The sequence below is a fragment of the Xenopus laevis genome, chromosome 9_10S (assembly GCF_017654675.1).
Source record: "Xenopus laevis strain J_2021 chromosome 9_10S, Xenopus_laevis_v10.1, whole genome shotgun sequence".
Lineage (NCBI taxonomy): Eukaryota > Metazoa > Chordata > Amphibia > Anura > Pipidae > Xenopus > Xenopus laevis.
Window position 1 is genome coordinate 7,121,002 of NC_054388.1, and position 26,225 is coordinate 7,147,226.

Consider the following 26,225-nt stretch of genomic DNA (forward strand, 5'->3'; position numbering starts at 1 on the left):
TCTAAAATCTCTCAAGGTCCTTTTATAAGTCAATGGGGAAGGTCCCAGTGTCTGCGCTGATGTCCTTTCCAATATCTGATGAGTTTGTGGTTTCTGCGCAAAAATCTCCGAAAACTACGAAAATTTTTTAGTTTTTGCCCAAAACAATTCAGAGTTGTTGGAAAGCTCAGAAGTTTGCCCGACCCTATTTTTTCTGGCATTTTTCTTCATAAATAAGGTCCATTCGGGCAATAGGACTTGCCCTTTAAGACCAAGGTGTACTCTTGTACCATATGATATAAATAGTCAGCACCGAATGGAGGAGTGGGATCCCATTTCCATCCTATGGGGCTGAATTTGCAGGGTAGATGTATTGAGTACAGTGCAGAATCCTAATACAAGACAGAAACAGAATTGCTACTGAATAAAACCCGTTCAGTTCTATGCATGCTGCTATTGTTTTACTTTATAGTTGTTCCAAAGCATTTTGTCTTCCGTTTGTACAGTTTGCTTGTGGAAGTGGACCGGGGACAAGCCCAGGCAGAAGTGTGCCACCTGTGGCCCGATCTTCACCGCAACATTCCTTATCAAACCCATTACCTTTACCGGTACGCCTTCACTTTTGGGTGTTGTAAATAGTTGTCACGGATGAACCGAATCCGAATGCTAATTTGCATATGTAAATTAGCTCAGGGTAGGGAAGTTGTGTGACTTTTTGTCACAAAACAAGGTTTTCTCCTTCCCACCCTTAATTTGCAAATGCGAATCAGGATTCGGTTCGATATTCGACCGAATCTTTGGCAAAAGGTTCGGCCGAATCCAAAATAGGGAATTCGGTGCATCCCTATTACAAATACTCTGCTGCTTCCCCGTTGCAAAGTTTACTTTTGAGTGTATGATTTGAAAGTCCTCTAAACCATTTTAAAGGAACAGTTCAGTGTTCAAATACAAACTGGTAAGCCTCTGTGAGTTCCGATGACTCTGCAACGAGGGGTAATTACCCGCTTAGGGGCATTTACTTGTGTAAACACCTGTGCGGGTGAAGCAGGGTTAGGTTTTTTTATTAGCAAGGGGGTTTAGTTCTCTTTTAAAGGAGAACTAACCCCCCTTAACTTCCTGGCATTGCTCCGCTCCCTGCGTTGTGCATTAGTAAGAAAAAATCCCTTAAAAAAAATCTGACCCTTAAATGCAGAGAAGTTCAGCGGAGCTCCCATCACCATCTTTCGTCGCTTTGCATTTAAAGGTCAGATATTTTTGAAGGGTACAGGGGGGGTTAGTTCTCCTTTAAATATTGATAGTACACCTTTGTTACAACATAGAAAGGTGGCCATACCAGTCTTCATTGAGACTTATTGTCTTGTGTATGAAGCTCTCCTAACTGCCTGCCTGACATAACATAGTAAGTTAGACTGAAAAAAAGACGTTAAACCTTATAAGTCTATATATAACCTGCCTAACTGCTAGTTGATCCAGAGGAAGGCAAAAAAAACATTTTACCCCTATAATAAAAAGCATTTTTTAGACTGGTAAGAAAATCCTGTCTGGTGAGGACTGGGGGTACCTTATGTCTGTAGTATGATATAAGAAGTTACTGAAGGGCCAAATACTTGAATCAACCTTATTTGACCCAGTACCTTACAAAACAAGGGAGCTTAAAGTGTATGGCCTGTTGAAGATTTATGATAAATATGTTAATTTACAGTCATAATAATAATAATAGTAATATTTCAATTTCTGTGATAGTGGGTTTTATTTACCTGTTCCTTTTTTAGCTACTCTTGTTGCTGCTCTACCTTTGCTGTGTGTTGCTAGCTTGTCTTTCGCTTCCATAGAAGCTTTGTTAATTTTTTTTCATTCCTGCTTTTCTCGCCTGGCACCCACAGTGTTTTGTCTAGCATTAAATATCTTGTATGGGATTTTTTTTATCTGTTTTACTTGTAGAGTCAGCAATGTAGCCCTCCTTCCATTGCATCAGTGAACCCAGAGCATTCCTGCGCCTCCTTTAAACCTATTTCCGTCCAGCACAGGTGCACACAGGTCAGTGGCTTGTCAGATGTTTGCCAAATCTGATTATTTTAATTGTGGTTAAGCAACTTCAGCTAAGAACTGTTTTTATATTTGGCATTTCCATGGTTTTGTCTACTACTTGAATGTGGGAGTTATATTTTTAATTTTAACTCTGCCACCGATTATATTTTTCTCAATTTCAGTTAACACATTGTGCCAGTTTTGAACTGAAAGATGTATATGCATTCTAATGCTAATGATTCTAGGAATGAAAGACGATATTTTTAATTCCGCTTTTTAGTCTGACCTCACGATGGATAAGATATCTGCTCTTGAAAACAGCAAAAGTTCTGACCTTGAAAAGAAGGAGGGAAGGATAGATGACCTATTAAGGGTGAGCGTTCATCTTCATTGTTGGTTATAAGCCTGCCAATTGGATCAAAATCACCTAGCTTTATTTAAAGGATAAATAAACCTTTAAAATAAGTGAATGTAAAACTGATGTAATTTGCATTCATTATTTATTTTCTTTTTATTCCAAGATATTAAGAGATACATGTACTGTTAATATGAATGAATTTAGTTCCAACAGCGCCACCTGCTGGTCAGTTTCCCACCAGTCTGACCACCAAGTAGTCAAGGAAGTTGTCAGGAGAAAGAAAAGATGCTGCTCTGATGTTCTTCTGCTTAGGAAAGATGTGAGAAAGGTTTCCAATTGTTTTCCTGAGCAGAACACCAGAGTAGCCTCTTTCTTTCTCCTTTAAACTGCCCACCCCCGACTAAAGATCCGATATTGTCACTTTTCCTTGGTTTAATAGTTGACCATATTACATGACTAGACTATCATTGTGATCCTGTTCTGTTTGCTTCTTCACTATTTATTTTGAGAGCAGGAAATAGTCCTCTTTGGAGAAAAATAGCTGGATTTTAACTTCAGTGAAAAAAAAGATCACTGCGTTTTAAAATCGCCCTCTCTATGTATGCTATTATAAATAATATAAAGTGCATGAGTTATCTTTGGACTAAAGTGGATTCTTCAATCTACCCATATATCCGTAGTCTCAGGGTCTCAGCCTATAAGCCACTATGGTTGAGATTTGGGAACAGTTCCTAGTTTTCTTATATACATCTGAAAATCCAGCTTTAAAGGAGAAAGAAAGCTCCAAGACAGTTTATTGCCAACAGATTAGCCACAATAGTGCAAGCTAGAACGCTATATTTATTCTGCAGAATGCTTTACCATACCTGAGTAAATAGCTCTAGAAACTGTCTCCTTTAAAGGAGAAGGAAAGGTTAAAACTAAGTAAGCTTTATCAGAAAGGTCTATATAAATATACCAGTAAACCCCCAAAGTAATGTTGCTCTGAGTCCTCTGTCAAAAGAAACAGCACATTTCTTTCCTTCTATTGTGTACTCATGGGCTTCTGTATCAGACTTCCTGTTTTCAGCTTAAACCTCATTGCCCTGGGCGTGAGCATGCTCAGTTTGCTCCTCTTCCCCACCCCCCTCCCCTTTCTACTGTAATCTGAGCCCAGAGCAGGGAGAGACACAGGCAGGAAGTGATGTCACACCATGTTAATACTGCAGCTACTATACTAAACAAACAGAGAGTTTCTAGAGCTTTTTTCTCAGATATGGTAAAAAATTCTACAGAATAAATATAACATTCTAGCTTGCTCTATTGCAGCTAATCTATTGGCAATAAAATGCCTCCGTAGCTTTCTTTCTCCTTTAATCATAAGTACAGTAGGCTGTGGGTAGACCACAACAACTTTGCTGTTACTTGGGGTAACAGTTTGTTGGGTGGCATCCTGTACTGTTTATTTATTTATTTTTTTGGTTTAATACAGTCACATACTCATTATTCACACAGTACATGTCTACTTAAATGACTAACACATTTTCTGATTCCTGATGTGTTCTCTCATTTCAGGTAAACTGTGACCTACGGCGTCAGATGGACGAGCAGAAAAAAATGCTGGAAAAGTATAAAGAACGGTTAAACAGATGCGTAACAATGAGCAAAAAGTTGCTCATAGAAAAGGTAAACATTTACTTTAATAAGCATAAGTAAACTGAAACTGTAGCCATCGGTTGCATGCTTCTGCACAGATTGAGCCTAACTTTTTAAACTTCCCATGTATTGCCCCAAAATGTTAGCCTCTGCTATACATACAATCTGGTAACTACTATTGTTACACTCTGCCCTGCGGGAAATTACATTTTCCTCTGTCGATTGAATTAAGTCACACTGGTTAATTAATTCTGTAATGGTCAAACTATCTGAGCCTGCTACCCTATTGGAAGAGCTAGGGAGTGCAAAATTATTTTAGGGTTTTGCAAACAACTTAATTTTGTATTCTCTAACCAGTCCAAACAGGAGAAAATGGCATGTCGGGATAAGAGCATGCAGGATCGTCTGCGCCTGGGACACTTTACTACTGTCCGACATGGAGCCTCTTTCACGGAGCAATGGACAGATGGTTATGCCTTCCAGAACCTCATCAAGTAAGGAATAGTCTGAATGCAGTATGTGTGCCTACTGTAATTGCAACAATGGTCTTCGAATACTGATTTTTAAAAAGATGAAAGTATACAATTTATTTAGTATTCTGAAATCTGGCGGGCCAGAAACACAATAAATAAGCAGTCCATAAAAATACATAAGAACAATTGTCAAAATACTTCAGGTGGATGGTCATATATTTCAATACATTTACTCCTAGGTTATGATAGATGGTTTCCCCAAGTTTTTTTTATTTATTTAATAGCTGCCTTATACTTGTGCATCTCCAAATTGCGCAAGATCCAAATTATAGAAAGATCAGTTGTCCGGAAATCACCAGGTCCCGTGCATTCTGGATAGGGATGCACCAAATCCACTATTTTGGAAAGCAGAAGATTCGGCCTAATACCGAATCCGAATCCTAGTTTGCATATGCAAATTAGGGGTGGGAAGGGGAAAATTTTTTTACTTACTTGTTTTGTGATAGAAAGTCACACGATTTCCCTCCCCTTCCCTAATTTGCATATGCAAATTTGGTTTGACCAGGCAGAAGGATTCGGCCGAATCCCTAACCAAATCCTGGATTCGGTGCATCCTGAATTCTGGATAACCGGTCCCTTACCTGTATACATTTCTTACTAAGAATGTAAAAGTAGGCTGTACTTTAGGCTATATAGTTTTCTCTGTCGTCTAAAGGGGGACACAGGGACTCTTGGGGTTTAAGCTCCACCCTCCAGGAGGCAGGACACTATTAATAAAATTAAAATTAAGGGGGCGTGCCCATATAGTGGCTTAACCCCACATGCTGTAGCATTCCTTCAGTTTTTAAAGTGTCCTGCTTCAAGGAGGATGGATACCAGCTTCAAGACAGAAGCATATCTATGGGGTGTCACCAGGGCAGGACTGCCTGTCCCTTGAGTGTACCCCCCCCTCGAGGGATCTCTCACCGGGGTCATATTCTAGCCCTCTAGGCTATAACCGACCTGCACAGAAAAATCCCTGCAACCCACTGGGGCCAGCAGATGTTCTGACCGGTGAAGAGCCAGCAGTGAGTATGATATAATATTCTACTCGTGTTCTGGCGTGCTCTCCCCCCCCCCCCCCCCTCACCCCAGCCCAGACCTAGCTGCACTAAGCGATGTATTCGCTGCTCCCTCCGACGGTCTCCCACACAGGCAGGCTGTTGGTGAAGTCGCGCGCCTTTCTCCTGCGCGCAGTGGAACGCATCGCGCTGATGCGTTCCAGGCGCCATTTTGTTTTTTCGGCGCGAAGCGTAGAGGAGGCTTCAGAAGGCGCGGAACTTCCTCCCGCCACTTCCCGCAGTCACAGTAAGCTGCCGCTTACTGTATCCTCCTCTTCTGCTTCCACTCTGCCAGCAGCCCTCCTCCTCCTGACCCGGAGCCACGGGAGCCACTTGCTCTTGGGGATTAGGCTTCTACCTTCAGGCAGCAGTCTTGGGTTACCTCTAGGCACCCCTTTTACCAAGCACATTCCTGACGGCCATTACTTCAGCAGGTACCTCAGCCACTGTTCACATGGCAGAAGGTAAGTCAGGGGGACTTTTCCCCAGGGCTGGGGGGAGAGCACCAGCAGCACAGGTGACTTACTTTACCTGCAAAAACTGCCACCTAAAAATCCCTGGGGGCCAGGCTGACCCGCTCTGCAGATCTTGTTCAAAGGGGCAGGGTCCAGCGCCCACCCAGGGGTCCATCCCAACGGTCCCTGAATCTGGGGAAACCGCACAGGATTTGGATGCAATGGATGGGGTAGCGGGCACTTCCTCAGAACCCCTGCCCCCCTATGGGCCATTCAACTTTCCCAATCCCTGGCATCCCTGCAGGGCCTTCCTTCCATTGCCACCAATTTGGGCAAAGCCCTAGCCAAACTAGGTCACAAAGCCAGTGGAAAGCGTAAAAGGCTTCCCAGCTCCAGGGGTGACACCGACACCCATACCCCCTCTGACGTCTCGTCAGCTGGAGAGGATTTTTCTCATTCAGAGGGGGAACTCCCACCTTCTGATGCTTCCTCAGAAGCAGAGGAGGATAATGCGGAAGATTCCAAAAGCAAGGAACTCCCTCACGACGTAGAGGGGCATTATCAAGGGGGTGATGGACGTGCTAAAAATCACACAGACACCTGAACAACAGGCTTCATCTTCTAACCTGTTTAAAAGAAAACACAAAGCTTCTGCATGTTTTCCTTCGCATGACCAACTCCTTAACATAATACAAGAGGAATGGAATTCGCCGGAGCGCAAGTTCCAAGCTACTCGGAAATTTTCGAAATCCTATCCATTCCCCAAGGACTTGGTAGAGAAATGGTCACTGCCTCCAACTGTGGACGCACCAGTTTCGAGATTATCTAAATCCACAGCGTTACCAGTCACGGACGCCGCAGCCTTCAAGGACCCATCTGACAGACGTCTGGAAGGTTTCCTCAGGGCAGTCTACTCATCCGCTGGCTCAACCCTTCGTCCAGCTCTCGCCTCAGCCTGGGTAGCGAGAGCCATTCAGGCATGGGCAGAATCCCTCGTTGCTGATATTCAAGATGGCATCCCCAGAGCTGACATCCTGCCTTCCGCACAGTCCCTCGCGGAGGCAGCAGCTTACTTGTGCGACGCTTCCCTGGATACAGCACAGATTACTGCCCGCACATCAGCGCTCTCCGTCGCAGCACGCAGAACGCTCTGGCTGAAGAACTGGTCTGCGGATGTCAGTTCCAAGAAGTCCCTTACCTCACTACCCTTCAAGGGACAGCGACTTTTTGGTGAGGAGCTCGAAAAGATAATCTCACAGGCCACGGGAGGGAAGAGCACCTTCCTCCCCCAAAGCAAGTCAAGACCCACGACTTCCTCCAGGCGCGGTCGGTCCTTTCGCGGCCACACTGGACGTTTTTCCAGACGGCACAGTCCTCCCCAACGTTCTCAGTTTCGCTCTAAACCAAACGACAAGGGACGGCCATCGTGGAAGAACAACAAATTCCACAACAAGTCTCCAGCCGACAAGGCCACTTCAGGATGACGGGTCACCCCCTCCGGGGTCACTGCAACCGCTCGGGGGACGATTGCTGAGATTCCGGGAGGTGTGGATACGATACTCTTCAGACGCTTGGGTAACCGAAATCGTTTCCGAGGGCTACCACCTGGACTTCGCTTCTCTTCCTCCCCGAAAATTTCTCATGTCCAGAGTCCCCTCAAACCCAGCCAAGGGCCGAGCCTTCTTGGACTGCATTACGAGCATGGAACAGAATGGAGTGATCATTCCAGTTCCCCCGTCAGAAACATTTTGCGGATTTTACTCCAATCTGTTCCTGGTTCCAAAGAAGGACGGGTCCTTCCGACCAGTATTGGACCTGAAATTCCTCAACAAACACATACGGTCAGTCCGGTTCAAAATGGAAACTCTCAGGTCAGTCATCCGAGGAATGGAACCAGGTCAACTGATGATGTCCCTCGACATCAAGGACGCGTATCTCCACGTTCCAATCTGGCCTCCTCACCATCGTTTTCTCAGATTCGCATTCCGAAATCTCCATTACCAATTTGTGGCACTCCCATTCGGCCTCTCCTCTGCCCCCAGAGTGTTCACCAAACTCATGTCAGTGACGGCAGCAACCCTACGACTCCACGGAATATCGATCACACCTTACCTGGACGACCTTCTCCTGAAGGCTCCAACACTAGAGAAGAGCAGAAGGGACATGCAACAAGCGATATCGCTGCTTCAGAGCTTCGGGTGGACCATCAACTGGAACAAATCCAGCATGACACCCAGTCACCAAATGCTATTCCTGGGTCTCCAATTCGATACACTGACTCAACGTGTCTCGCTGCCCCTGGACAAGCAGAGGAAGATCAGGGCGCAAGTCAATCTCCTCCTTCAAGACCGGCACCCCACAGTCCACCTCGCAATGAAGGTACTCGGTCTGATGGTCTCGTCCATCGAAGCGGTTCCCTTTGCTCAAATCCATTTGAGACCTCTACAGGCCAACGTTCTGTCGGGATGGAAAGGGGGTCCCCTGTCCCAACGGATTCTTCTACAGCGGACAACACGGGAGTCACTCCTCTGGTGGCTGAACCACCACAATCTGACGACGGGCCAGTCCTGGGCAACTCCGGACTGGACCGTGATAACGACAGACGCAAGTCTCCTCGGGTGGGGCGCCACGTGGAACAACTCGTCGGTACAAGGCCGTTGGTCTCCCACAGAAACGAGGCTACACATCAACGTCCTGGAGCTTCGGGCAGTCAAGCTTGCCCTAAGACATTGGTCTCCCCTACTCCAAACAAAGTCTGTCCGCGTCCAAAGCGACAACTCCACAACCGTCGCTTACATCAACAGACAAGGAGGTACCCGCAGCAAAGCATCCCTAGCGGAGGTGGTACAAATCCTAGCCTGGGCAGAGCTCAGCTCAGTCAGGATATCTGCCATACACATTCCGGGAGTGGACAACACGCAAGCAGACTTTCTCAGTCGGAACCAGCTGGATCCGGGAGAATGGGAACTTCATCCCGCGGTGTTCACAGACCTAGTGAAAAGGTGGGGACGTCCTCAAGTCGACCTCATGGCATCCAGAGCCAACCGCAAAGTTCCAGCCTTTTACGCCCGTTTTCGGGATCCGACGGCGCTGGGGGTGGACGCCATGACACAAGTCTGGAGTTTCAACCTGGCTTATGTCTTCCCTCCGTTTCCAATGCTTCCTCGGGTTCTGAAGAAAATCAAGCAATCCTGTGCGACGGTCATAGTGATAGCTCCGTATTGGCCCAGGAGAACGTGGTTTACGGATCTTCAGGACATGTCCATAGCTCAACCAGTTCGCCTCCCTCCCAGGAGCGATCTTCTCCAGCAGGGTCCCATATTTCACCACAATCCGGGACTGTTCGCTTTGACGGGATGGCTGTTGAGGCGGCCATCTGGAGACGTAAGGGTATAGCGGACGATGTGATTGCCACTATGCTGAAGTCACGCAAAGCTACGTCTTCTAAAGCCTACCACAGGGTCTGGCGCAGCTACTGGAACTGGTGCGAGGAATCAAAGTTTTCCTTCCATGAATGCAATATTCCCAGGATCTTATCCTTTCTACAGCGAGGTTTTCGACTTGGTCTGAAACTCAGTTCCTTGAAGGTCCAAGTATCTGCCCTCTCTGTCCTTTTCCAGTCTCGTCTAGCCCTAGACGATTCAGTCCGCACCTTCCTACAGGGAGTACAACATATCGTTCCACCTTATCGATCACCAGTCCCTGGATGGGATCTCAACCTCGTTTTGGAGGCTCTCCTTGACCCTCCCTTCGAACCTCTGGGTGTCGTCCCTGAACAGTGGCTTACCTGGAAAACTGCCTTCCTTGTTGCCATTTCATCTGCTCGCAGGGTATCGGAAATAGGTGCCTTATCTTGTGATCCGTCTCTGCTGGTTTTCCATAGGGACAAGGCAGTCCTGAGGACTGTGCCTTCCTTCCTGCCTAAGGTCGTGTCCTCGTTTCACGTCAACCAGGAGATTGTGGTTCCATCTCTCTGTCCGGAACCCAAGAATGACAAGGAACGGAGATTTCACAGTCTGGATGTGGTCAGAGCACTTCGCTGGTACCTTGACCGTTCTAAATCATATCGGCGCTCTCAAGCCCTTTTTGTCATTCCGTCCGGGCCTCGGAGGGGCCTGTCAGCTTCCAAGACTACCATCGCACGTTGGATCAGAGAAACCATCAGACAAGCCTACCTAGCTAAGGGCAGAACTCCTCCTGCCAATGTTCGAGCTCACTCCACGCGATCCTTGGGTGCTTCCTGGGCTTGGCGCAACTCGGCCTCCTTGGACCAGATCTGCAGAGCAGCCACCTGGTCTTCGGTTCATACATTCACTAAATTCTACAGACTGGACACGTTCTCATCAGCGGAAGCCGTTTTTGGCCGCAAAGTACTACACACTGTGGTACAGTAACGTGTCTTTGCCTTTTCTGTATTCGCTCCCACCCTGCTGTCTGGGGCTGCTTTGTTAAGTCCCCAAGAGTCCCTGTGTCCCCCTTTAGACGACAGAGAAAACAGGATTTTTTGATACTCACCGTTAAATCCTTTTCTCTGTAGTCGATAGGGGGACACAGGGCTTCCCAACCCTGAGCGAAATGTTGACCACTTGGTCTTATGGAAACGTTTTCCTGATTTACTGGTTTGCTAGTTGAGTATTGATACAGTTTATCTTTCAGCAGTCTCTTTGGTACCAACTGAAGGAATGCTACAGCATGTGGGGTTAAGCCACTATATGGGCACGCCCCCTTAATTTTAATTTTATTAATAGTGTCCTGCCTCCTGGAGGGTGGAGCTTAAACCCCAAGAGTCCCTGTGTCCCCCTATCGACTACAGAGAAAAGGATTTAACGGTGAGTATCAAAAAATCCTGTTTTTTCCTCTACCAAAAAGGCAAGCTTCAAAGGGTACTGTCTCTATGCAAAAAGATCACTTAAGATGTCAAGTTTGTGGCCGGCTTACTACACTTTATTTTTGCTCCAGGCAACAAGAACGTATTAATACCCAAAGGGAGGAGATTGAAAGGCAACGAAAAATGTTGGCGAAACGGAAACCACCTGCAATGGGCCAAACCCCTCCAGCCAACAATGAGCAGAAACAAAGAAAAAACAAGACAAATGGAGCAGAAAATGAAGCGTAAGCGTTGTCTATAAATCATGCATTGCAGTATAGAGTGCCTTCTGCAATATTCTGTATTCTCTGTTGTATATCTGCATCTTATTGTATGTATTTGCAATTAGGTTAACATTAGCAGAGTACCATGAACAGGAAGAAATCTTCAAGCTACGATTAGGTCATCTTAAAAAGGTAAGCTTTTTATATTTCCGCAACATGCTCATAAATAGTATAATTCATGTATTTTTGTGTTGCTATAATGGCTATTAAACATTTTGTGACAGGAAGAAGCTGAAATTCAAGCAGAACTTGAACGACTTGAGAGAGTGAGGAATTTGCACATTAGAGAGCTGAAAAGAATACATAATGAAGATAACTCTCAGTAAGAGCAACACATTAAAACTTCCAAGTATTTTCATCTAGTGTTGCTTTGATTTTTGTTGTGCGATTATTGATTATGCTGTTCAACTTTAATTCATGGACAGGGCAGATTTAGCAAACTACGTATCGGAGGGCCATTTTTATATCATGTTGGTTCTATTATCCAAAGAAATTGAATTTGACACTCTTGAGTTGGTTGGTGGCCATAAATGTCCCTTAGAGGGCCACATCCAACCCATGGGCTTTCAGCTGGACAGCCCTGCTTTACAATATTGGATCATAGTAGGAAGGAAAACATTAAATAGTCGTACCTATTAAATGATAAAGAATACTTCTTTACAGATTTAAAGACCATCCAACGCTAAATGACCGATATCTGTTGCTGCATCTTTTGGGTAGGGGAGGCTTCAGTGAAGTGTATAAGGTAAGTTCATTCTCATAAACTCATTTTTGGAATTAATTTGAAAACCTGTCCTCCCTGAGTGCAACCTGTAAATACTTTTTTCCTTGCATTAAAGGCATTTGACTTAACGGAGCAAAGATATGTAGCTGTGAAAATTCACCAATTAAATAAAAATTGGAGGGATGAAAAGAAGGAAAACTACCATAAGTGAGTACTAAATTATAGTTTTTTTGTTCAGCTTTCTGAAACTATGTTTTGTGTTGGTGAATCTATACTATGAGTTTTTTTTCCTGGTTTCTTTTCCTTATAATATTTGGATATTTATTAATTTTAAAAAGGTAGAGCAGGAAGTAAAACAGCTAAACACTTTTATTAGTAAAATTCTGCAGCGGCAGACGTAGTTCTGTAATTTTTAAGGTGGAGAATTATGCAGTGCTTTTCAGAGATTATACGTCAGTCACAAAAGTCGCATTCACACAAAATAGGGTTTGTTTTATTAAAGTCAGTTAACCTGCTTATACTGTATGTTTTTGGCATATACAAGGAAGCCTGTGTATCCAGAGGAAACCCATGCAGACATGGGGGAAAAGCATAGGCTGAAAACATTACTGATTCAATAACTCTCCACATTCTTATGATACCATGCTAGATCAGTGAGCCACCCTTTGGGAGCTCAGGGTCTTTCCTGAAGGCACAGGATTGAATAGAATTTCAATTCGCTCACCTTTTTGGAAGCTGTGTTTGTCAAGCAACATGTTGTCAGCTTGCATCCAGTTGCACAGCACTGTTCTAGACAAAATATGCTTACTGTATTTTTATCTGCATTTAACATGATCAAAAAGTATATGTGTGTATAAATAGAGAGAGAGACATATATATATAGAGAGAGAGAGAGAGAGAGAGACCTATAGAGAGACCTATAGAGAGACCTATAGAGAGACCTATAGAGAGACCTATAGAGAGACCTATAGAGAGACCTATAGAGAGACCTATAGAGAGACCTATAGAGAGACATATATATATAGAGAGAGAGAGAGACATATAGAGAGAGAGAGAGAGACATATAGAGAGACATATATATAGAGAGAGAGAGAGACATATATATATATAGAGAGAGAGAGACATATCTATAGAGAGAGAAAGAGACATATATATATATATAGAGAGAGAGAGACATATATATAGAGAGAGATATATATATAGAGAGAGAGAGATTTAAAAAATGGATCTCAATAAACTGTATTTCTCCATTGTCTGCTTGGGGGACACAGGGACAATTGGGGGTATAGCTGGTGCAACTAGAAGGAGGACACCGCAATAAAAAAAGAATAGACCTAGCTCCTCCCCCGCTGGCTATACCCCCCCGCAGGCGGAGCCCAGATCAGTTTTTTGTTGTGTCCTCAGGAGGTAGAACATGCTTCTGACTCTTCAATACAGTCAGTGTTTTACTGACACCAGGAGATGCTCATAACCCTTACACTGAGTAGGAGGTTAATAGTGAAATCTCCCAATGTGGTTTTGTCACCGGGGTCTATTGTGGACTAACACTGACCACCCAGCCTCTAAAGTCTCCTTTCCCTCACAGGAGGAGTACTGGCTGGCCGGACGACATGGAAGGGGTAGTGCTTCCTACTGGGTGATTATTTCTCCCTTCACACTCCCCCTTAGGTTGCCTCCCCATCGCCTGCTGTGCGTGGGGTTTTTAGGCATGGGAACCGGAAAGCCCAGACTGCTCCCAGTGGTGACAGCCATGCGCTTCTTCACAGCACCGCACTCAATTGGGTGCGGTTGCCATGGCAGTGGGTCACGGTCTCTCGGTTCTATAGAGACCTCTATAGTATATATCGCTTAGTATGTGTGGGATTTTTTTATGCATGGGAACCGTAGGGCCGAGACTGCTCCCGGAGTGAGTTGGGTGCAGTTGCCATAGCAAGCGGGTCATGGTCTCTTGTTTTTGTAGAGACCTTTGTAGTGTGTGATTCACCCCTTCTCTGATTGCCCCTTCATCGCTTAGTACGTGTGGGATTTTTTGGGCATGGGAGTCGGAGGGCCCAGACTGCTCCCGGAGTGGCCACCACGCACTTATTCATGGTACCGCATTCGGTTAGGGTCACGGTCTCTCGCTGCCTTGTAGAGGCGGACCGCATGTGCACTGTGGACGTTCCAGCTCCGATACTCTGCATTGGCGCCAAATAAAATATTTTTTGGGCGCTGCCTCTGCCCTCATACACGGAAGTGCAAGGCAAGGCGCCATGATGTTTCCAGGCACAAGGGACATGGCTCAGGACTGTTCAGCCTTTGCTGCAGTCGCTTCCCACTATTGTTTCCTGCTCCTTCCTGCTACTGGACAAGCCAGTACCTCTGCCCATGCTCATGGCAGGGTCAGGCGATTGTAAGTAAATATATATAGATAGATAGAATTGATGATTGGAACGCACAACCATAAAAATGTAGAAGTCTGGGTGCCAGTACGTTATCAGAAACAATTTTATATATGCACTGGTGTCAGCACTCCCAGAGGCAATCAAAAAAGCAATAGTGTTAATTAAATCAGGTTTATTTTGTCCGACGTTTCGGTTCTATACTAGAACCTTCCTCTGGGAACAGAAACCTAACAGTGCACAAGATGGCACTTTAAATCTTCAAAGTTTGGCACCAAAAGTGGTTGCAGGGCCATTGTCTGGCTACAGTTCCTCACTCAAAACTGTCTTCCTGACGGCCAGGTCATCAGCAAGGAAAGTTTCTGAACTCACTGACTTATAGTTCAAGACTCATTTTATTGCGTTTCATCCAAGGTGTTCTTGGCTTTCCACCTCAATCAGGACATCACAGGCCCAAGCCTTATGTCACTCATCTATTGCATTCAATAGACCCAGTCAGGGCTCTAAAGTTTTATCTACATAGGATCCAAGACATAAGCAGGTGCATATCCTTTTCATGTTACCAGCTTCCAAAGCCACCGTATCATGATGGATCTAACAAGCCATCCAAAAGGCTTACATTACCCCTCTGTCTACATTCAGGGCACATTCCACCAAGTGAATGAGCACCCCCGAGGCATTCCGAAACCAAGCCTCAGTTGGGTAATGCTGCCATGTGGTTCTCTCGTTACAAAACTCTATCATTTTGATCCCTTGCGTTTTTTTTTCTGAGTCTCCTTTCGGTTAGAAGGCACTTCAGCCGTGGTGGTATGTTCCACGTAGCCCTATCCTTCCCACCCTATCTCAAGGGACAGCTTTGGTATGTCCCCACTGTCCCTGTGTCACCAAGCAGACAATGGAGAAAAGGAGATTTAGTGTACTCATCATTAATTCTCTTTTTCTTAAGTCGCTTGGTGGACACAGGGCTTCCCTCCCTGGATCGGGGCTATCGCTGCAAATTTTAGACGTGGTTGATGTTATGTTAAAATTATCGGACTTCTTTGGTACAAACTGATCTGGGCTCTGCCTGCTGGGGGGTATAGCCAGCGGGGGAGGAGCTAGGTCTATTCTTTTTTTATTGCTGTGTCCTCCTCCTAGTTGCACCAGCTATACCCCACTGTCCCTGTGTCCCCCAAGTGACTGAAGAGAAAGAGATTTGACAGTGAGTACACTAAATCTCCTTTTCTTGTTTGGTTAAGAATATGCTTGCCTAGACAGTAGCCTGGCTACCTGTAAACACGACAGATCTTTTAGCTACATTCCTCTGAGCTAGCTTTACTGTATGGGTCCTTGTGGAACTGCAGGGGGCCAGGCAGCCCAAATTGTTCTTTCACCTGGGTGACCAGATTGGGCAGCGATTTACCTGTTGTGCTTATAAACTTTAGCCCAACATTTAGGTTCTTATATCGGAAAGAAGGAGAATGCATGTGAGTAATCTAGTAGCTATGTATACAGATAGCCAGGTCTCTTTCTAGCCAAGCCTATTTTCATTGAAATAAAGTGATTGTATCCCTTTACAATACTGTACTGTAGCAGAGGCTACAGGTGCTAAACCTAAAATGTATCAGTATTTGCTTATCATGCTGTTGGTATTTTAAACTAAGCCGTACAGTGTTGAACAGATTCTAGCTTTAACCTTTGTCTCATTTCCCAGACATGCCTGCAGGGAGTATCGTATCCACAAAGAGCTTGACCATCCAAGGATAGTGAAGCTGTATGACTATTTCTCCCTGGACACAGACTCGTAAGTCGCTTCTTTTCAATGTAGTACTGTAAAGTCAGGACAAATTATTAATTGTATATCATATTACACTGTGTCGTTTACAGTGGCACCTACGCCTGTAGAGTTTGCAGATATTTTCCTATCACTCGGAGAAGGAGAATGGTTGCCAGTGCACAGTTTAAATCTATATAAACATTAGTACAACACTTTAGTATATAAGGAAGGAAGCTCACTCGCATCGTCATGCACATTGTCTCCTTTCTTAATCCTAGAATACGATTACTTTATATTCATCTGTTGTAATTTCTCAGTGGGTTTAGTTTGGAGTTGGTACAGATAAGCGGCACCGACTTACTTCCTTCAGCTCCTTGTAACAGGAATGCTCTTGACTTTTTGTAGGTTTTGCACTGTGCTGGAGTACTGTGAGGGAAATGACCTTGACTTCTACTTGAAGCAACACAAGCTAATGACAGAAAAGGAAGCTCGCTCTATCATCATGCAAATTGTGAATGCCCTAAAGTACCTGAATGAAATCAAACCACCCATTATACATTATGACCTGAAGCCAGGTGGGTGTTTTTAATTGTAACCAACATGCCAGTTTTTTTTTTTCCTGCTTGTCTATAGAGAATTCATTCAAGCTGTTCATATTACATGGTTTAAAACTACACAAATATCGAGATTTTCTGAGTTATTGAAATCCTTTTGCTTAGTCTTTAAAACCACTATATTTATGCAGGTAATATTCTGTTAGTCAACGGTACTGCTTGTGGGGAGATTAAAATCACAGATTTTGGCCTTTCAAAAATAATGGATGACGACAGTTATAATTCAGTCGATGGAATGGAACTTACATCGCAAGGAGCTGGAACCTACTGGTGAGTGGTTTTTTCTTTTATAATATTCTTCTTGTATCTGTAGGTTGGCAATTTGGTCAGCCTTTTTAACCCGTTTGGCAGCCATTAATCATCACAAAGCAAACGGTTTTAGTTTATTGCTCAGAACTAAACATTCCACTGAACATTAATCTCCATGAACATGTGAGAGTTCATCAGATGACTGGGAGAGATTGCATTCCTTCACACTACCCGTTTAAATCAGCAATGTGTTGCTAGTGTAATCTGTCATGCCCGTTAGATTGCCTCTAATTTGTATATAACCCCTGATATGTATTATAGATATATGGCTACCCTTACCTGGCTAATATTGTACACTTTAGCTTAGACTTCAGGGTTTCCTAAACTTGTTGGTTGTAAAACTATTGCTCTAAAATCGAATTTATTCTTGTTTAATTAAAAGGGAAGTAAAGTCTAAAATAAAATAAGGCTAGAAATGCTGTATTTTGTATACTAAATATAAACATGAACTTACTGCACCACAAGTCTAATCAAACAAATGATTTATGCTTTCAAAGTTGGCCACAGGGGGTCACCATCTTGTAACTTTGTTATACATCTTTGCAAGTCCAAGACTGTGCACATGCTCAGTGTGGTCTGGGCTGCTTAGGGATCGTCATAAATGAACAAAACAGCACAAGTCAAATAATATCTGCCAGAAGCCGATACAGCAAGACTGATTAATAATCAGAATATACAGACTGCACTGGGTCCTGTGTTGTCATGTAATCTAATGTGGATTTTATAGTTTTTGTATTGTTTAATATAAACTTTCTCCAACTCTGCAGAACCAGTGGCTGCAGCAAAATAATCCTCCAAATAGAATCCCAGTTTATCTGTTTAAATCTGGCTCCATGATCTTTGCCCCTGCAGCTGGAGTTGGAAATAGTAAAGGGGATGTAAAGGCAAAAATAAAATCCAATACAAATCTCTACACAGTCGCCGACTGCTCTACAGGGAAACAAACAAACAAGGCTGCTTGAGTTCTGCATGGCTGGGAAGTAAGGCGGGGGCTCCCCCTGCTGTTCATAAGTATGATTGTTTCCCTTCAGAGCAGTTAGGGACCATCTGACAATTCCTATCCACAGCAGTAAATGAAGGGAGAATTTCACTGCATACAGTCAGGTTTTAATTAAAGTATATTGGAGATAGGTTTCTTTTTCATTAAAGAAAGTAAAAATGGGATTTTATTTTTTTTGCATTTACATGCCCTTTAAATTGATGGGGTAGGCAAGCCTATTAGGCATACTTTGGGGAAACTTCTGTGGGAAGCAGAAGAGAATGAAAGCTTTTGATGTCTTATGCCTTGAAACAATATATATTTTGCTGCAAAGGAAAGCTTTTATAACACTATGAGCTTGGTAGGCAAGCTGGAGGTTTAAGCTCTGTGACTAGTCCCTGGATCAACTTGTACTATGAACTATCTCCCATAACCCTGTATTCCCTCACTTGCTAAAAAGCAATCCAACCACTTCTTAAAGCTATCTAATGTATCAGCCTGCACAACTGATTCAGAGCGAGAATTCAACATCTTCACAGCTCTCACTGCTCTCTTTACCTCCGTGTTTTGTGACAAAAAGTCGCGCGATTTCCCTCCCGAACACTAATTTGCATATGCAAATTAGCATTTGATTCGGCCTGCCAGAAGGATTCAGCCCGAATCCTGCTGAAAAAGGCAGAATCCGAACCGAATCCTGGATTCCTTGCATCCCTAATTTGGATTCAGTCTTTATAACCTGCAGACTTGACTTTTCTCTTTCCTTAGGTATCTACCCCCTGAATGTTTTGTAGTTGGCAAAGAACCTCCAAAAATCTCCAACAAAGTGGACGTATGGTCTGTAGGAGTCATATTCTACCAGTGTCTGTACGGCCGCAAGGTAATGTGTAACTGCTAATTTCATTTCTGCCACATGGGTGCCCTACGTGCATGGAAAAATGAGCAATTCATCTGCATAATTTTTTTTATTTTCTTGCTTCATAGACTTATTTTGGAGTCTTCTCAAAAAATTCCATTATTAAGTTGATTTTATTTTAGAATTGCTCAGTGATTTTGTTTGACAGAAACGTGACATTTAGGAATACTACAATTTGTTTTCAGGTTTGAAAGTCAAAAAGTGATTGAACTTCCAAAATACCTCAAAAAGTTGCACTTTGTTTATGCCCCTTCCCCTTTTATGTCATTAGCACATTCAGTATGGCTGGTTAAAGGGACATTCTTATACATTTTTGCAGAGAGTAAACACATCACACCCATGTCTGGTGGATAGTTTATTCAGAATTCCATTTCTTATAAAGTGCTGCAAGCATTTGCCTAGTTTTCATGGGTTTTCATTGTCTTTTTTTTCCCCACTACTCCATGGATGTTGACATTGTTTGCAATAGTTTGGTTCAACAAAACACTTGTGGCTGCATATTTGTACTTCACCACTAACAATGTGGGAAAACGAGCATATCAGACGCAAATGGGCCCAAGATCTCCCACAGCTACACCTGGGAGACTGGGAAGATTGTTTGAACAAATCCCCGATGCTAGCATATCAATGAGAGAGAGAGATATACAGGTTACGTTTTTGAATTGGGTGTGCCCGACCCCTAATAGGCTGGCACGAATCTATCCAGGGTATCCAGATATATGTGTGAAGTGTAATTTAAAACAGGGCACTTATATGCATGTGTTTTGGGATTGTCCTAAAATCCAGCAATTTTGAACTACAATACTTCAATTTATGAACACGCCGCTGGAACTTCCAAACATTCGGACAACAGAATATTGTCTGTTGGGGCACATTGGAGACCTGACCCCTACCCTCTTGAGACAGACTATGTCTATTACAATTATTAATATCCTGCTGACTTGGAAAGCTTTGGAGTAGAGTCCTGTGCGGAACCAATTTGTTAAACCCAGACCCGCAACCCGCATACTTACCCGCTTGGACCCGCTACCCGGCCCGCAAGTACATTATCCGCAACCCGATCCGGGACCTGCTGACCATCAAGAAACAGGGAGTGCTGTCATTGTAAACCGGAAGTGACATCATTGGAAGTAGACGTGATCAGAAAAAAGGAGTAAAACGGGAAGTGCTGTCATTGTAAACTGGAAGTGATATCATTGGAAGTAGGAGTGATCAGAAAAAAAGGAGTAAAACGGGAAGCACTGTCATTGTAAACCGGAAGCGACATCATTGGAAGTAGGAGTGATCAGAAAAATAGGCGTAAAACGGGAAGCGCTGTCATTGTAAACCGGAAGTGACATCATTGGAAGTTGGCGTGATCAGAAAAAAAGGAGTGAAACTCGCTATTGAGAAGACCCGCGACTGAACCGCGTCCCGCAAACCAAGAGAACCGCCGCCCCACGTCTATACCCGATCCTGAAAGTTCTACCGGCAACCCGCAGGTTTTTGAGGGTACCCGACCCGCTGCAGGACTCTACTTTGGAGCCTCCATCTTTGAACTTTTGGATTAAGTTAATTGATGACAGGCTTCCGTGGAAGCAACTGATATATCTGGCACAAGGATGTCCTGCCAAGTTTGGAAAAATTTGGAATAATTGGATGGCGGATCCAGGGACAGACAATGCAGAGCTTTAACGCTGACCAATCTGCCTAATGGTTATTAAACAATATGAACGTAGCAGGCAAAAGCAATAGCTAATACCTGTAATACGGGAGAGCCCGTCTCAACCCTTCCCTCAACTCTCTATCTTTCTCCTCTTTCTTCTTCTGCTAACTTTCTTGTAAAATTGGAAAATGTTAATAAAGAAAACCTTTATTAAAAAAACAAAAAAAAAAACAATGTGGGAAAAGAGATTTGGTTTCCAATAAACTGTTCTCTGTTTCACAGCCCTTTGGACATAACCAGTCCCAGCAAGATATCCTGCAAGAAAACACCATATTGAAAGCCACAGAGGTGCAATTTCCTCCCAAGCCAGTTGTGACCCCTGAAGCAAAGGTAATTATGCTTATCTTTTAATTTTTGCTTTGTCTGACTGCTACGTTTGCCTAGTGCTAATATGGTTGTCTTTACCTATTCACAGTATAGAGCAGTCTAGGTTTAGCAAAATCTACATTTTTTACATAACCCTTAGGGTCAGGGCACACAGGCAGATTCGGCGAGATTAGTCTCCCAGTGACAAATCTCCTCTTCTTTGGAGCGACTAATCTCCCCGAACTGCCTTAACCGCCGGCTAAAATACATATCGCCAGCAGGATGGCACTCTGAGCGATTCGCTTTCTGAAGTTGCCTGACACTATATTTATAACACTTAATATAGTGTTATAGCTTGCACTATTGTGGCTAATCTATTGCCAATAAACTGCTTTGCTAGCTTTCCTTCTCCTGCATATATTTTCTTATTTTGTGCATATGCAATGCTTTAACCCAGGGGTCCCCAACCTTTTTTACCCGTGAGCCACATTCAAATGTAAAAAGAGTTGGGGAGCAACAAAAGCATGAAAAAGTCCCTTGGGGTGCCAAATAAGGGCTGTGATTGGCTATTAGTAGCCTCTATGTAAACTGGCAGCCTACAAGAGGCCCTACTTGGCACTGTACTTAGTTTTTATGCAATTAAAACTTACTTCCAAGCCTTGAATTAAAAAATAAGCCCCTGCTTTGAGGACACAGAAAGCAACATCCAAGGGGTTGGAGAGCAACATGTTGCTCACGAGCTACTGGTTGGGGATCACTGCTTTAACCTCTTTACTGGCTTTAGAGTATACACTAGGGATGCACCGAATCCAGGATTCGGTTCGGGATTCAGCCAGGATTCTGCCTTTTTCAGCAGGATTCAGATTCGGCCGAATCCTTCTGCCGGCCGAACCGAATCCAAATCCTAATTTGCATATACAAATTAGGGGCGGGGAGGGAAATTGTGTGAGTTTTTGTCAGAAAACAAGGAATTAAAAAATGTTTTCCCCTTCCCACCCCTAATTTGCATATGCAAATTAGAGTTCGGTATTCGGCCGAATCTTTCGTGAAGGATTCGGGGGTTCGGCCGAATCCAAAAAAGTGGATTCGGTGCATCCCTAGTATACACATTAATTGCTATTTTAAGTGTTGGTATTTAGCAGCAAATGCTAGTGTTTAAAAACAAATATATATTAACCAACTGCAAATTGTCTCAAAATATCACTCTGCGTCATAGTAAAAGTTAAAGGCATACTGTCATGGGAAAAACATCTTTTTTCAAAATGAATCAGTTAATAGTGCTGCTCCAGCAGAATTCTGCACTGAAATCCATTTCTCGAAAGAGCAACTGATTTTTTTATATTCAATTTTGAAATTTGACATGGGGCTAGACATTTTGTCAATTTCCCAGCTGCCCCAAGTCATGTGACTTGTACTCTGATAAACTTCAATCACTCTTTACTGCTGTACTGCAAGTTGGAGTGATATCACCCCCCTCCCTTTTCCCCACCAGCAGCCAAACAAAAGAACAATGGGAAGGTAACCAGATAGCAGCTCCCTAACACAAGATAACAGCTGCCTGGTAGATCTAAGAACAACACTCAATAGTAAAAACCCATGTCCCACTGAGACTCCTTCAGTTACATTGAGAAGGAGAAACAGCAGCCTGCCAGAAAGCATTTCTCTCCTAAAGTGCAGGCACAAGTCACATGACCAGGGGCAGCTGGGAAATTGACAATATGTCTAGCCCCATGTCAGATTTCAAAATTGAATATAAAAAATCTGTTTGCTCTTTTGAGAAATGGATTTCAGTGCAGAATTCTGCTGGAGCAGCACTATTAACTGATGTGTTTTGAAAAATACATGTTTTCCGATGACAGGATCCCTTTAACTCAAAGGTTAACCCCTTTAATTCATGCATAGAACGCTCCAGTTTGAGTTTGCATCCTCAGAGCCCCTACTGAAAGATCGCATTGTAATCCAATTCACATTTTTCCATTTTTTTTTTTCCCAACAGGCTTTTATCCGTCGTTGCCTCGCCTACAGAAAAGAAGACCGGATAGATGTGCAGCAGCTGGCTTGTGATCCTTACCTACTTCCACACATCCGCAAGTCGGTCTCTACTAGTCTCCCAGCCAACGCTGCAGTAGCCTCAACATCGGGTTCCTCCAATAACAGCTCGTCAAACTGACGACCCGCAATTTCAGAACAGTTATTGCGAAAAAGCAAAGGCGGCTTTTGGACATATTTCTTTCTTCCTTTTCGTGGAGAAGTAGTGCATTTTCAGGACAAAAAAAAAATGAATAAAACTTTTTTTTGGCTTTTTTAGAGCCACGTACAGCTGGTTTGAATTTTGGGGTCTTGTGAAAAAACTGCTGCAGGAATTCTATACATTCTTTTAAAGCACTTTCACAATAAGGCGAAGAGTGTGCAGATTTAGACTTGGTCTGGACCTAAACCTTTCCTTCTTCAATGCCAGACTGCTGCTTTTCTCCTCATTTAAGCAAACACCCTTCAATCCAGAGAACTGACTTACATGAAGCCGATTTTCCAGAAGTGGAAACGTTGCCTACTGAACTAGAAAATCCGTTGATATTTAAACCCGTTTTGTTTTTTTCCCCCCCCTTTCATCCATTTTTCTTAAAGACTCGAGTAAAAAGTTTCAAGATTGGGTAAACAAAATACCTCTTCATCCACCCTAATCATCAGTAAGAAGCTCTTTCCTGAAGCGGAATGTTTTTTTTTTGTTTAAACCTTTCCATTGGATGTATTAAAGGATAAGTAAACCTTTACAATAAGTGAATGTAAAATTGATGAGGGGGCTATTCTAAGCACTTTTGCAATTTACATTCATTATTTCTTTTCTTTTTATTCCAAGATATTAAGGGATACATGTACTGTTAATATGAATGAATTGTGTTACAACAGCGCCACCTGCTGGTCATTTTCTGACCAGCAAGTAGTCAAGGAAGTTGTCAGAAGAAAGAAAGAGGCTGCTCTGATGTTCTTCTGCTTAGGAATAAAATTAGAAACCTTTCTCACATCTTTCCTAAGCAGAAGAACATCAGAGCAGCCTCTTTCTTTCTCCTGACAACTTCCTTGACTACTTGGTGGTCAGACTGGTGGGAAACTGACCAGCAGGTGGCGCTGTTGTAACAAAATTCATTCATATTAACAGCACATGTATCGCTTAATATCTTGGAAGTAAAAGAAAATAAATAATGAATGTAAATGACAAAAGTGCTTAGCAAAGCCCCCTCATCAGTTATACATTTACTTATTTTAAAGGTTTATTTATCCTTTAATCTGGCAGGTTCTAGTTTTTATTAAAGTGAAATCCATATTACTAGGGACGGAAGGATTCGTCGAGCTGCTCCCTTTCATGATGTGTCACAAAAAGCCACTTGCACCTTACCGTTTTCTTTCGGTTGTTTTTTTTTTTTATCAGGCATGGCAGATTTGGACTCGTAGACGATGCCTTTTATTTATAATAATGGAAAACTGAATGCTGCAGGGCCGGGGTTAAGAGATTCAGGCGATTCCTCCCTGCATTTTTTTTTTATTATTTAAGCTGTGTGGCATGTGTAGATCCTCCTGCAGTTTACCAAAGTAGAATCATGCGAGGAGAATATAAGGTATTCTAACCACATAATCATAAGCACCTTTTCAGAGCAGATGTTTATATATTGCAACACCTGAACTGGACGATCCTTCTGAATACAAACGGTTAGGGACATGTGAACAATGCTGGCTGAAAACGAACACTAGGGGCAGATTTATTAAAAGAGAACCAAACCCTCCAACTAATGAAAACCCCTACCCTCCATAGTCCCTCCTCCCTGTTTCACCCCGCACTGTAAATGCCCCCAAGTCTTTAAAGGATAAGTAAACCTTTAAAATAAGTGAATTTTAAATTGATGCAGGTGCTATTCTAAGCACTTTTGTCATTTACATTCATTATTTATTTAATTTTTATTCCAGGATATTAAGGGATAAGTGCACTGTTAATATAAATGAATTATGTTACAACAGCGCCACCTGCTGGTCAGTTTCCCACTAGTCTGACCACCAAGTAGTCAAGGAAGTTGTCAGGAGAAAGAAAGAGGCTGCTCTGATGTTCTTCTGCTTAGTATAAAACTAGAAACCTTTCTGAAATCTTTCCTAATCAGAAGAACATCAGAGCAGCCTCTTTCTTTCTCCTGACAACTTCCTTGACTACTTGGTGGTCAGACTGGTGGGAAACTGACCAGCAGGTGGCGCTGTTGGAACAAAATTCATTCATATAAAGAGTACATGTATCCCTTAATATCTTGGAATTAAAAATAAATAAATAATGAATGTAAATGACAAAAGTGCTTATAATAACCCCCTCATCAATTTTACATTCACTTATTTTAAAGGTTTACTTATCCTTTAATTACACATTGATGCAGAGTCAGCGGAGCTCACGGGGACCATCTTCAGTAAGTAAGCGCCGTATCGGCGCATGCGCAGTTGAAAGCCACGGAAATTACCAAAGATTCTCATTTAAAGCGCCGGAAAGTGGCGCCCGTGAGCTTTGCTGCGCTGACTCTGCATCGAGGGGGAATTAAAGACTTCTAAGCATTTACAGGTATTAACACCTGTGCGAGGGGGGTAGGGTTTTTCATTAGTTGGGGGGGTTTGGTTCTCCTTTAAGGGTCGAAGAGGAATATAAAAAAAAATTTCTTTTGTCAAAACTCTCAAATTTGAATTGTGAATTATCCAAACTCGAGTTGTTTTAATTCGAATTTCGAGATTTATCATACTCTGGCCCTATAAGAACTCAAATTGGACTATTCACAACCTGAAACCTGCCGAATTACTGTATAAGTCAATGGGTGCGGTCCAGGGACCGATTTGGTGAATTTGCAGCCTTCCTGACATTCGAGTTCTTTTACATTCAATTTGATTCGAGTTTTTGGGTCGTTTCAATTGGTCCGAGTTTAAGAAATTTTTTAATATTACATTTTGAATTATGAATTCGAAATTCGACCCTTGATAAATGTGCCTCTTGATGTTAAAAGAGGGGGGGGGGGTCTTGCACCAAGGTGTTTAAATACCACGTAACATGGGTTGTGCCTTTTTCACACTGCCACAGCAAGCTTTAACACGTCACTACCCCTTTAAAAAAAAAAATTGAATGAAAGAATAAGTAGACACCTAAAATTTTCTGTAATCCTCACCAACTACATCACTTCCCAGTGCATTTCTTTTCACGAAATCACATATTCTAGTTGCACCTATTGATTTAAATCCACCTCTCTGCCCAAAACTGTTCATTGAACTGTGCCATCTGTTATTTCTCTTGCCTAGAGTGGGGGACACCCTGCAGATGGAGTTCCTGCTACAGAAATTAAAG

General features: G+C 43.1%; 1 protein-coding gene across 4 annotated transcripts in view; it reads left to right on the plus strand.

Moving 5' to 3' along the window:
* Positions 1–23,516, plus strand: part of tlk2.S (tousled like kinase 2 S homeolog) — a 38,974-nt gene extending 15,458 nt beyond the window's left edge. For 2 of the 4 annotated variants that reach the window (XM_018238123.2, XM_018238124.2), the window contains exons 6-21: positions 486–587; positions 1,921–2,016; positions 2,288–2,380; positions 3,920–4,030; positions 4,358–4,494; positions 10,988–11,140; positions 11,245–11,311; positions 11,404–11,501; positions 11,843–11,924; positions 12,019–12,110; positions 15,978–16,067; positions 16,446–16,615; positions 16,786–16,924; positions 18,708–18,819; positions 20,783–20,890; positions 22,863–23,516. In XM_018238123.2, coding sequence (XP_018093612.1) covers positions 486–587; positions 1,921–2,016; positions 2,288–2,380; positions 3,920–4,030; positions 4,358–4,494; positions 10,988–11,140; positions 11,245–11,311; positions 11,404–11,501; positions 11,843–11,924; positions 12,019–12,110; positions 15,978–16,067; positions 16,446–16,615; positions 16,786–16,924; positions 18,708–18,819; positions 20,783–20,890; positions 22,863–23,036 — 1,824 coding nt within the window. In that variant the 3' untranslated portion in view covers positions 23,037–23,516. The remainder of the gene's footprint in view (positions 1–485; positions 588–1,920; positions 2,017–2,287; positions 2,381–3,919; positions 4,031–4,357; positions 4,495–10,987; positions 11,141–11,244; positions 11,312–11,403; positions 11,502–11,842; positions 11,925–12,018; positions 12,111–15,977; positions 16,068–16,445; positions 16,616–16,785; positions 16,925–18,707; positions 18,820–20,782; positions 20,891–22,862) is intronic. The other 2 variants (XM_018238125.2, XM_041579258.1) reach the window with 1 other exon arrangement.
* Positions 23,517–26,225: the final 2,709 nt, after the last annotated feature.